Here is a 13,646-nt window from a genome sequence, read left to right on the forward strand (position 1 = left end):
CTCAAACCTCAGCAGCCAGCAGTGAAAGCACTGATTTTTAAAGGGGCTACATTAGAAGTGATGTATAGCAATCTTGAGTAATATTCTCCAAGTCTCTGTCTTCTACAGCAAGTCTCATAGAAACATAGAATGTGTCGGCAGATAAGAACCATTTGGCCCATCTAGTCTGCCCAATATATCTGAATCCTATGAATAGTCCCTGGCCCTATCTTATATGAAGGATAGCCTTATGCCTATCCCATGCATGCTTAAACTCCTTCACTGTATTTGCAGCTACTACTTCTGCAGGAAGGTTATTCCATGCATCCACTACTCTCTCAGTAAAGTAATACTTCCTCCTATTACTTTTAAACCTTTGCCCCTCTAATTTAAAACTGTGTCCTCTTGTGGTAGTTTTTCTTCTTTTAAATATGCTTTCCTCCTTTACCGAGTTGATTCCCTTTATGTATTTAAAAGTTTCTATCATATCCCTTCTGTCTCTTCTTTCTTCCAAGCTATACATGTTAAGGTCCTTTAACCTTTCCTGGTAAGTTTTTTCCTGCAATCCATGTACTAGTTTAGTAGCTCTTCTCTGAACTCTCTCTAGAGTATCTATATCCATCTGGAGATATGGCCTCCAGTACTGCGCACAATACTCCAAGTGAGGTCTCACCAGTGTTCTGTACAGCGGCATAAGCACTTCTCTCTTTCTACTGCTTATACCTCTCCCTATACATCCAAGCATTCTGCTGGCATTTCGTGCTGCTCTATTACATTGTCTTCCCACCTTTAAGTCTTCTGAAATAATTACTCCTAAATCCCTTTCCTCAGATACTGAGGTCAGGACTGTGTCAAATATTCTATATTCTGCCCTTGGGTTTTTACGCCCCAGGTGCATTATCTTGCACTTATCCACATTAAATTTCAGTTGCCAGAGTTCTGACCATTCTTCTAGTTTTCCTAAATCCTTTTCCATTTGGCGTTTCCCTCCAGGAACATCAACCCTGTTACATATCTTTGTGTCATCAGCAAAAAGACAAACCTTACCATCGAGGCCTTTTGCAATATCACTTATGAAGATATTAAACAAAATTGGTCCCAGTACAGATCCCTGAGGTACCCCACTGGTAACATGACCTTGTTCTGAATGTTCTCCATTGACTACAACCCTACTACTCTCATCACTCTAACTTGAGAGGCATTGCTGACTACATACCAGCTCTTGACAGAAATGCCAATATTCTCCTGTTTCTCGGCAGAGACACCCCAAGGGTAAACAAGGTTTGCCAACAAATCAACAGACCACATGATGGGCCATATGCCCAACACCTGCAACATCTTCTAAACCTAATGCATTGCAAGCAGACACAGTCCACATGAGTGGCAATTCTATTCTCAATTCAAGAGCAGTGCAACATTGTTGCCGCGCAATCACAGGAAGCTGCATTAGACTAACTTTACCAGCAGGTCTAATGAGTATTTGTGGGACCATGTAGGTGGACTAAGAGAATACTGTAAGTGCTAATGCATTTATAATGAAGTGGCGCAATACAGATATGTTGTAGTGCAAGGCTATAGTTCTACTTTAACCACTTGCCGACCAGCCGTCGTACTTTTACGGTGGCAGGTTGGCTCTGTCCCGTGAAACGGCGTACCTCTACGTCGCTTTGTGAGACAGCTATTGGGGGGCACATACGCACCGCAGGAGGGCACCGATTGACCACAGGGGGAGCCAATCAGCAGGTCAGGCGGACACAATGTCCGCCGGGCACCCATGATCACTCCCCATGGAAACAGAACGGTGGTCTGCCAATGTAAACACGGCAGACCGCTGTTACGTCAGTGATGAACACAGGGATCCTGTTCCCCTTCCTCCAGGTCTCTGTGTTCATCCAGCAAGTCCACCCCCCACACAGTTAGAAAGCATTCTCTAGGGACACACTTAACCCTTTGATCGCCCCTGGGGTTAACCTCTTCCCTGCCAGCGTTATTAATACAGTAACAGTGCATATTTTTAGCACTGATTACTGTAGTAATGTCACTGGTCCCCCCCAAAAGTGTCAAAATTGTCAATTAAGTGTCTGATTTGTCCGCCGCAATGTTGCAGTCCTGCAAAACAAACAAAAAAACAAAAAAAAAAAAAAAAAAAATCGCTGCTCGCCTCCATTAATAGTAAAAATAAATTATTAAAAATTACATAAGTTTTTCCACTAGTTTGTAGACGTGATAATTTATGCGCAAACCAGTCAATATACACTTGTTTAGATTTTTTTTACCAAAAATTTGTAGCAAAATACATATTGGCCTAAAACGATGAAAAAATTAGATGTTTACATTTTTATTATTGGGAATGTTTTATAGCAGAAAGTAAAAAAATATTCTTTTTTTTTTTTTCTAAATTGTCGCTCTTTTTTGTTTATAGCGCAAAAAAAAAAAAAAAAAAATTCGCAGAGGTGATCAAATGCCACCAAAAGAAAGCTCTATTTGTGGGAAAAAATGGACATCAATTTTATTTGGGTACAGTGTCGCACAACTGAGCAATTGTCAATTAAAGTAACACAGTGCTGTATCGCAAAAAATGGCCTGGTCATTAAGGGGGGTGAAACTTTCCAGTCCTTAAGTGGTTAAAGTCATTTTACAAGTCCTTGTGTTAGAAAAATCGAATTATATGGAGCTGTACTTATTACCGTATTTAAAAATAAATTTGTAAGCAGTAAAAAAAAAAAAATCTGTGTTTTATACAAACAAGAATGCAGAGCTTAATATTTAATAACAAGAGATAAGACTGAAAGTAACATTTATAGATCAGTGAGATGCCAATCAGCACCACTAACACAGTATAAACACAGGGCAAATGGTTATAATTGTAGTTTTTTTTTTTTTTTTTCTTATGACCGTGCCATTTAATTCAGGGGGTAAAAGTAAATATTTACCCCATACTAACTCCAGGTAGCCTATATCAATTATTAATCTTTAAACAGGTTTTTATTTAATGTGTCAAACATTGCTCTTGATAACTATTGTGCATGTGTGGTCATCAGTCAATTCTGTAATGTATTGCAAGTCCTAAATATTAAGACATGTATTCGAATAGTCCCATTACCTGAAAAACAAATTGATCCATGTCTTAATGTCTTACTCAGTTCATAGATTTATCAATTTAGTTTTTAGACATGTTGCACCATATCACAATATTACCGCTTTTTACTGTTACTGCATTCATTATTAGCAGGATAGGGGTCATTGATAAAATTACAGGAAAACTGGGTAGCTCCATGTCTTCTATTCTTTAGACCAGCCATTCTCAGCAAGGGTTCTGTGGAACCCTAGGTTTTCTCCAGAGGTTGATAGAAGCTCCTTGAGCTGTGGCTAATTGACCTCCCATTTGATGTTGCCTACATAGTTCCAGAGCCAACTCCACTTGGCAGAGCCAGTGGCATGACACCAACAATCTTTTTAGCTGTCTGTAAGGAGGGTATTCTGACCACCACTGTATGGATCATTCTTTCCATTAGCCACCAATGTTTGTTGCATTTTTCCAACTGAACCTTAACTAATTGGTTTTAGCAGGGGGGTGCTGGGGGGGGGGGGGTTTGATGTTCTACTTGGCCTGAAAATAATTGTAATGGTTCCTCTGGGGTAAAAAAAATTTAGAAATTCTGCTTTGTACAAATCAGTTACCAAGAGCTAGAGGGGTTTCAAGTACACAGTATATTGATTTCATGACCTAGATTTTTAAAGCTACGACATCAAGAGGTAGGTTGTCAATAAGCCTATAAGAATAGTTGAATGTAAATTTTCAACACTTCAGCTAGGCAATGGAATTGGACAAAGGGTGTATGGACGGGAACATTTGGCTAAGTGGAGCATCCCAGAGGGGAACAGATGAGAGGCACTGGGAGATGACACTTGTTCTATTTAACTCAAGGGGAAAATCAGTCAGAAACGGTGATCTAACCAACCTGATCAATGTCTGGGTGGGGTTGCAGCCATTGGATGCAAGGACTGATGGAATGCTGGTTTTCCAGCATGATCATTTGACAGAAGCGGTCATTAGATAGTAGTAGTAGTCAGTCAGTGATACACAGGGACCAAAAGTCTTCCAGTTCCTGCTGAACGGGACAATTTGCTGTCCTTGTATACCCTGCTTAAGACTTTGTGCATCTTTTGTTTTGATGCACTATAGAATACAGTGCCTTGCGAAAGTATTCGGCGCCCTTGAACTTTTTGACCTTTTGCCACATTTCAGGCTTCAAACATAAAGATATAAAACTGTAATTTTTTGTGAAGAATCAACAACAAGTGGGACACAATCATGAAGTGGAACGAAATTTATTGGATATTTCAAACTTTGTTAACAAATAAAAAACTGAAAAATTGGGCTTTCAAAATTATTCAGCCCCTTTACTTTCAGTGTAGCAAACTCTCTCCAGAAGTTCAGTGAGGATCTCTGAATGATCCAATGTTGACCTAAATGACTAATGATGATAAATAGAATCCACCTGTGTGTAATCAAGTCTCCATATAAATGCACCTGCACTGTGATAGTCTCAGAGGTCTGTTTAAAGCGCAAAGAGCATAATGAAGAACAAGGAACACACCAGGCAGGTCCGAGATACTGTTGTGGAGTAGTTTAAAGCTGGATTTGCATACAAAAAGATTTCCCAATCAGACCACTGCAAGTATCAGACCACTGCAAATCTACGAAGACCTGGCCGTCCCTCTAAACCTTCAGCTCATACAAGGAGAAGATTGATCAGAGATGCAGCCAAGAGGCCCATGATCACTCTGGATGAACTGCAGAGATCTACAGCTGAAGTGGGAGACTCTGTCCATAGGACAACAATCAGTCGTATACTGCACAAATCTGGCCTTTATGAAAGAGTGGCAAGAAGAAAGCCATTTCTTAAAGATATCCATAAAAAGTGTCGTTTAAAGTTTGCCACAAGCCATCTGGGAGACACACCAAACATGTGGAAGAAGGTGCTCTGGTCATATGAAACCAAAATCGAACTTTTTGGCAACAATGCAAAATGTTATGTTTGGCGTAAAAGCAACACAGCTCATCACCCTGAACACACCATCCCCACTGTCAAACATGGTGGTGGCAGCATCATGGTTTGGGCCTGCTTTTCTTCAGCAGGGACAGGGAAGATGGTTAAAATTGATGGGAAGATGGATGGAGCCAAATACAGGACCATTCTGGAAGAAAACCTGATGGAGTCTGCAAAAGACCTGAGACTGGGACGGAGATTTGTCTTCCAACAAGACAATGATCCAAAGCATAAAGCAAAATCTACAATGGAATGGTTCACAAATAAACATATCCAGTTGTTAGAATGGCCAAGTCAAAGTCCAGACCTGAATCCAATCGAGAATCTGTATAAAGAACTGAAAACTGCTGTTCACAAACGCTCTACATCCAACCTCACTGAGCTCGAGCTGTTTTGCAAGGAGGAATGGGCAAAAATTTCAGTCTCTCGATGTGCAAAACTGATAGAGACATACCCCAAGCGACTTACAGCTGTAACCGCAGCAAAAGGTGGCGCTACAAAGTATTAACATAAGGGGGCTGAATAATTTTGCACGCCCAATTTTTCAGTTTTTTATTTGTTAAAAAAGTTTGAAATATCCAATAAATTTCGTTCCACTTCATGAATGTGTCCCACTTGTTGTTGATTCTTCACAAAAAATTACAGTTTTATATCTTTATGTTTGAAGACTGAAATGTGGCAAAAGGTCGAAAAGTTCAAGGGGGCCGAATACTTTCGCAAGGCACTGTATTTAGCGGATTTAAACTGAAAGTTCAATTGAGCTTTAAGCCCCAGTTCACATTTGTGCGAGTGCCGGGTTCGCATGTAATATCGGAGCGCACTGCTCCGACATTACATGCGATCAGCTGTGCGGTGCGAGTTTAGCCATACAGTTTGTATGGCTAAATTCGCATAGCACCCGGAGCAAACACGCACAGGAGGCATTTTTGCAGCCGCATCAGGATCGGATCGCACAGTGGTTCACACTTGTGCGATCCGCTCCTGTGCGAACTGCACGATCGCACTGCGATATGCGATCAAACTGGGGGTGTCGTTAAGATTACATTGACACCCCCAGCGTATCGCATATGGCAGTGTGAACTGCCGGGGGTGCGTGTGCGATGCGGGAACAGGCTGCGAATTCGCAGCCTTCCCGCATCGCATAAAGGTGAACCGAGCCTAAGTGATGAATGAGGGACCTTTTTTCCTGTAAACACTACAAATCTGTATTCCTCATTCTGCATGGATTTCTTCCCTCCCTTTCCCCCTGTTGAAAATCTTCACCCTTCCAAGGCTGGTCAGAGGATTGTTGGGAAGCAGAATTCAGACAGTGTTCCTGTGAGTGACTCTTCCTGAACCTTTCTCACTTTTGTCAGACACCACACAATCAGTGCTAAGGGTCTGGTTGCATGATCGGAGAATGGCGGTTTTTAGCAGTTACAGGAGAAATTGTAACATTTTCACATCTGTCACTACCATCAATTACTATTTCTCAGGCAGATTTGTTTTAAATAAACAGAATTTTCTTTAGAATTTGGATTTGATAACTTGACAGTGTGTAATGAGGAAGTGCAAAATACAACGAGAGAAAGGGTAGAAGGATGTGAGGTAAAGAAAAAAAACTGAAATGTTTTATCCTGTACAGTATATTGTGCAACTTATAATTAAAATGTCCCTTCACAGCAGACACAAGTAAGTACTGTTGTACTATTTTACCTCTTTGTTAATCTGAATAAAAATAAAATGCTGCTCCATTGTATCTTCAAGTGACTTAAAGCCTAGGCAAAGATCACATGGTCTCTGTCTACCAGAAATAAAGTAGGTGCTTAATTCACTCCTCCACTCAGTAAAAACACAAATATTACCAGGTATGATTGGTAAGCGGTAACCCCTGGCTTCCAAAATGCAACATTTAGGGGCTGTTAGCCAATCACCAGTCGATGCTCAATCGGGAGGAAAACGCGTCATAAGTGGAGGCGCCGCATCATCACTCACAGCATAGCACGGCGGTCCGCACTGCAGGCGGCCGCGGCTCTTAGATATCCCGTCGTGGTGACAGACAGCCCGTTTCTTTTTTATCCATGTAAGTGCATTCTTACCTGTTTAATAAATGGTTTTAAAAAGATAACACACTATTGGCGGTCCCTCTTTTCCCCATTCATTTTGAGGATAAGAGCAGCTACTGACCAGCAGGGATTGATCCACTATCGCGTCTGAGAAAGGAAAGGATGATCGTCTGGTTCGCATAGTTCCACAGCCCTTCACATATGCAAATTTGGTAAGAGGCTCACCTTCCCCCACCCCTCCGGACTGGTAGGTAGGGGTGGATAAACATTTTTTTCTTTCTCTCGGCATGTGACTCCTGTTGTGGATCCTATCATAGATATGCCCTTATGATTTATTTTTCTGTTAAGAAGCTTGGCTTTACAGGTGGTGGGATATTGAGCACAGTTCATGTGGCTTCCACATTCTGATTCAACTGCTTCTATCACAGACACTATTATTTGGACTTTTCTTTGTTATTTGGGATTGTTTTGTTACATTTTTTGCTACACTATTGCGGTTGCACTTACCACTTGTGTGGGAATTCATTTTCTCCTTCACGTTATTTCAGCAGGTTTTTTGTTACATTAACCGGCAGATTGTATATTTTTTATTCCAGTTTATAGAGCACATTATTGGGTTATTTGTTTGAATTTATGTAAATTCAGGACCCTCTTCAGTTTGTGCACCTGGTACACACTCGATCATTATTTGGCTTAAAACAGCACTTATTTTATTTTATTGGTTAGCGTACCTGATACACACACAGTATAGCCAATCACCAGACCCTAGCAATTTTTACATGGGACAGGGGCCTGCTAAAGAATGTGTAGCTAACAATATTGGATGCTTTCAGGACATTGTGCCGAGATTGGTGTTCAATAGAATAGGGATAAAGGGAAGTGATAGCAAAGGGTGGTTGGGTGTGGATTTTTAATTTCCTTAATTTCTTCAAACAACTTTAACTTTAATAAAATATTATGATCCCTGCACAATGTAGTGTGTGGAATGCGTTTACAAGACTGCTGCTGGGATGCAAGGTGTATTTTCCTCTCAGGTATTTTTATGAGAGTACCCAGTGCTGTTTAACCAATAATAATAAGTCCTTTAAAGTGCTGGTTATCTTATTCTTCCAGTCCGGCTTCTGAGGACGCTTCCTGGGTAGAGTGAAATGCATTAAGCAGGTGGATACTTCTGGTTATGTCACGTATGCTCTTTGGAACGCAAACCGCAACTTTTGAATTCCAGAACAGCGTCATTACATGCTCACATGCAAGAGGAGAGTTTTGTAAGTGCGCAATTGGCTTTTATGTTTTTTTAACAATAAAAACGGAATTACACTCTGGATTTCTCCTGATTCTATCTCCCTACACTCATATGAGGTTCTTTTACCTACCTGCCGGAGTCACAAAAGAAAAAAAAACACATTTTTTTGCCACTGGAGGTTTATTTTGATAAAACAGGCGTTAAACCCATCACTAGCCGGTGAGTAAGGGCACATAAGGAGGGGAGCACAAAAGCACTCGTTGGAACATACTGGGACTGGAAGAATAAGATAACCAGCACTTTAAAGGACTTATTGTTCCTGCTCATTTTTTGCACTGATTGCACTATATATTTTTTTAAATGATGTATTGTGATTTAAACTTTACCTTTACTTCAAGTTAGTTTTTTAATCTATGAGTCAGTGACTAACCCTCTTCCAAACCTGTCTCTTATCTTATGTAGGTTCTGAAGTAGAGGCTGTGAAGGAACAAACAAACGTCACAATTTGCTCAACTTTATTCCATGAAGCCAACAACAAGGCCTAGGAACTTCTCACATTTCACCCATTAGAGCTTATGAGACGTAGGAAGATAATTCCTGGACTGAAGCACCAGGGGTGAAGACTTTGCTGCAGTAGTGAATCCTGGGAAGCTTAGTGGAATCTTATTGTCAGCAGTCCTTAGAGGAAGTTCTGGTAGTTTATCCAAGAAACAAGTGTGCTATACTGAAGGTATCAACAGTCTGAAGAATCCAGATCATCATTCCTGATTTCAAGGTTTATTTCCTATTGATTGTAAGTAGAGTTGGAAGATTGCATAATTTTGGTCGTTTTCAGGAAACCTGTGTCCTCCTCCCTGACCATATTCTGCCTAATATACAATGTGTAACTTCTTATGATGACTGGTGCCCAGGTATTTTTCACCCCACTACAAGCCAATGATGCTACACTTAGAAGTAATGCTCAGTCTATTGTAAGTGGACTAGAGTATTTAGAAATGTGTACCTATCAAGGTGCTGGGGGGGGGGGGGGGGGGGTCATCTCACATGACCCTAGGGGTGAAATTAAAAAGGACTATTATTATACAGGATTTATATAGCACCAACAGTTTGTGCAGCACTTTACAATATAAAGGGATACAGTACAGTTGCAATACAATAAAATACAAGAGGGTTAGGAGGGCCCTGCTTATAATCTAATAGGCTATCTAGTGGGGAGTCTGAGATCCCTCCCACAGATGTCATGGCAAGTAGTTAGGAAAATAGATGACAGAACGTTTCACTAGAGCTACATAAAAGCATATAAAACCACTGCGTCATTAAGCCCCAACAGCATCCACCCATCTGAAATTGGGTAGACCTAAAATTAAAATGTTTGATCACAAAAGAGCCCCTTAGTTTGTATTACACTTACAGTTAGTGCACTGCAGGACAAAGCTCAAAGAATAGTTTGATACAAATCCTTAAGAATGTGTGAATGGGTTTAAGGGTCCTTTCACACGGCCCGCATCCGCTGACAGAGCTGTTCTGCTCAGCGGGGGGATCGATTCGCCGATCCCCGCTGAGCAAGCGGATGACAGCACCGCCTCTGCTATGTGTACGGATACGGAGCTGTCAGATCCCCACTGTCCTCTATGGGGGAATCGGATGAGAATGGACCGCCTGTCCGTTCTCATCTGATCCCCATCCGATCTGCTGGAAGGATGGAAAATAGGGTTTCCATCCATCCGGATTTCATGAATAGGATCGGAAGCGGATGGCAGCGGGTGTCAGTGGAGAAGTCTCCGCTGACATCCGCTGCCCATAGGGATGCATGGAACATACAATCAGGTCCGCCTGAAAAACTAACAGGCAGATCTGATTGGATCGTTCGTGTGAAAGGACCCTTAGTGTATAGAAACACATAAAGAATAGTAAATATATTGGTGTATGAAAGTGATGTCACTCACTCTGTCTTCTCGAGGTGTAAATGTACAGGATTCCCCTCCATGTATAGCTTGTACTGGGTCCGATCTGGATACATGCTCTAGAGACACAAAATGTTTAGAGAAGGTGAATAAAGATGAGATTACATCATATTATTTCTCAGTATTTCTGCAGCCCATGGTAGGCACAGAAAATGAAGGATGAAAAGCAGTCTGATACGCCCGTAGCACACAACTCCAGCCAAAAAAGGTTTTTAGTTTTGAATAGCGTGGCGAAAGGGTAGAATTTTTTTTCAGGTTTTTAATGTCATCCATGCCTTTGATAAAAAACTGATATGTCAAATTTAAAGCTGAATTTTAATCTGCTTATATTTTCCTTCCTCTGTCCCTTACCAACATGCTAATGAAACAAGCTTGTTAATTTTTTATTTTCAGATGTAGGTATGGACAATCAAGATTCTGCAATGCTTGTGCCGATAAAGTGATTGTAAACGATCACCTAATAAAACAACCTATGCAGTTTAAGGCTGCATTCACAAGTCAGCTTATAATCGCGGGCAGAACCGCCGTGGTTCCGCCCGCGATTCGGAGATTTATTGCATATCGCGGGACGCCTAGCGTTGCCCGTTGATTTGCAATAGCCCCCTAAACGCCGAGCGATGTTGCCGCGATTTACGCCCGCCGAATCGCGGCAACATCGCGCAAACAAAATCGCAAGAGCACAAGATACACAGCACAAGTACAAGAGCTTCTTTGGAGCGTATTGCGTCCCGCGATTTTGTTTGCGCGATGTTGCCGCGATTCGGCGGGCGTAAATCGCGGCAACATCGCTCGGCGTTCGGGGGGCTATTGCAAATCAACGGGCAACGCTAGGCGTCCCGCGATTTGCAATAAATCTCCGAATCGCGGGCGAAACCGCGGCGGTTCTGCCCGCGATTATAAGCTGACATGTGAATGCAGCCTAAAATAGAAATGAAAGGGAAAACATTTGTGCATAAATCTAAAAATAAATAAATAAACAAACACCTTTTTTTCTCTTTTTTTTTTAAGTGGTGACATTCCCTCTTTTCTCAGCTGCATAAGAGCTGGGGGATGTGAAGCAGCATTACACTGAAGTTCCCAGTGAAAGGCTGTGCAGGAGGTTGGGGGGGAGTGTCAGGACAAATCTGATCATTGGAGAAGAGCTGGCTGAGTTCCCAGCATAGCTAGAGAACTGACCACATTGTGTTCCCCTGCTTAGTGTGGTCAGTTTTTAATAGGAAAGCAGAGGGACTGGCAAGAACACCAGGGATTTCACATGAAGGAAGCAATACAAAGAGAACAGGATACTTTCTCATACAAGTACATCGTACAGCATACTCATATCAGGAATATGAAATGTTGGGGTAAAAAACACTTAAAGGGAGTAATAGCAGCAACAAAGGTGACAGTTGCATTTCAGTGATTCAGCTACCGGGTTTTCCCCAACAGTAGAACAGCCAGTGTGACAACTAAATCTTTGCATTAAAGCTTATTTGTATTCTTCTTTTTTGCCTTCCCTGGTTCCTTCCTTCCATCCTTATCAACATGCAAAACCTTTTTTTTTCTGTTTTCATTACATTCCGTACCATATAATAGACCTAGTGATGCCATCACTAGATCAATGTACTTCTCTAAGGCAGGCCATACATGGTGCAAATATTTTTCCTGCTAACACGGGTTACAGAAAAGAAATTTGCACAATTCCCCCATCAACCCAGGCAGTGTTGGCGGAGGGGAATCCCTCCTGCCGAGCTATTTTCTGCTCCTGGCAGAGGCGCAGGGGCGGGCGGGGGAAGCCGTCCATGCCGGAAGAAGACAGTGATTATTGCTAGCGACTTTTGCAGCCATTAGCGATAATCGTAAGAGGAGCCGGCATGCTGGTTGTACACAAGTTGATCAATCAATCAACTTGGTACATTCAGCCTGCCCATTACCCATTGGCTGGCTGTTGAGAGGAGTTATACAAATATTAAAATGCCTTAATAAGTGGATAAAGGAGTTGGCATTCCAAGGCAGCCTGCATTTGCATGTAGACTGCCCTAGGTGATATCCACAATAAATGTTGAGCCCCTATAATTGAAAGAACTAAAAATCAAATGAATGAAATGGGTAGAGCCAGGTGCAGTCAGGCTGGGGAGGAAAAAGCTAGATGATGCTGGATGTCCACATCCAGGAAATGGGGTGGGTTCTATATGACTTGCCACAGCTTCTAATGCATACAGTGAGAAGCTCACAGTGTACAATGAGATCAGAATAAGCTTTTTCAGTACAAGAGAGGAGAGTGTACAACGGTGCAAGACCTAAAAAAGGTAAAACTGAAGTGTACCTTTAAGTTTACTAAAATGTGATGTAAAACTGAATTCAGGTTTATTAAAAAACTAGACTATGGCATTGGTGTCAAAGCTAAGGCAATGGTTATCAGACATTACAAGGCAAATCCTTGATTTTATTACCAAGCTCAGTTCTACAGTTTGATAGAAGTGAGTTTAGGACTGAACTGGAGATTATATTTCTTTGCTAAAGAGAGGTTTAACACACACTGTGTTGCAACAGAGGTCACTGTCAACAAGCAGTAAAATCTCTCAGCAGCAAAGAAATGTAATGGCCGTGTAGCCCTAGCCTATGTCAGCACCTAACTTTGGTAATAAAGAAAGAAAGTTTGATATGTTCCATTAACAGGTAACCAGTTGGATGTAGTAGAACTATGTTTTTCTCATTCGCTTTCATTTTGGTCATCATTTTTATTGATTATAATTAAAGGACTTTTACAACATACATTATTTCTGGTCATTTATGACACATGAAATAGATAGAAGAATAATACAAGAGTTTATAGCAAGGCGTTATGCAAGATCATTAAACTCAAGCTGGCCTTACATGGATCTTTTTTTTTTTTTTTCGATCAGCCACAAGGCTAATCAATAAAAATAGGTTCCCCTATCCACACAAACAAGGTGGATGGCGGAATCCTCCCTGCTGGGCTGTTGTATTCTGACAGCAGTACCGAATACAGTGATCAGCTCTGAATTTCGATCCATCTATGGCCAGCTTTTAGGTTCAGTGGGCAGCTTCCAAGACTAAGGGCTCTTTCACACGGTCCGCCTCCGTAGGCGGATCCGTGCTGCTCAGCGGGGATCGGTCCGCCGATCCCCACTGAGCCAGCGGATGACAGCTCCGTCTCTGCTTGCAGTGCGAAGAGGGAGGTGTCACAGCCCCCGCTGCTCTCTATGGGGGATCGGATGAGAGCGGACCGCCTGTCCGCTCTCATCCGGTCCGATCTGATCCCTGAACGGATGGAAAAATTCAAGTTAGACTTACCGGTAACTTGTTTTCCAATAGTCTTTCAGGACAGCACCTTAGAGAGATGGCTCCTCCCTCTCCT

The 13,646-nt window shown here is 41.8% G+C and overlaps 1 protein-coding gene across 1 annotated transcript in view; it reads right to left on the bottom strand.

The window, feature by feature from the left end:
* Positions 1-13,646, bottom strand: part of LOC309553891 (zinc metalloproteinase-disintegrin-like VLAIP-B) — a gene marked incomplete at its 5' end in the record, with an annotated part of 102,884 nt that overhangs the window by 57,122 nt on the left and 32,116 nt on the right. The window contains 1 exon segment of the mRNA XM_082255377.1: positions 10,268-10,344. Within this exon segment, the coding sequence (XP_082111503.1) occupies positions 10,268-10,344 (77 nt within the window).

The sequence above is a fragment of the Pelophylax lessonae genome (assembly GCF_965119305.1).
Source record: "Pelophylax lessonae genome assembly, chromosome: 4".
Classification (NCBI taxonomy): domain Eukaryota; kingdom Metazoa; phylum Chordata; class Amphibia; order Anura; family Ranidae; genus Pelophylax; species Pelophylax lessonae.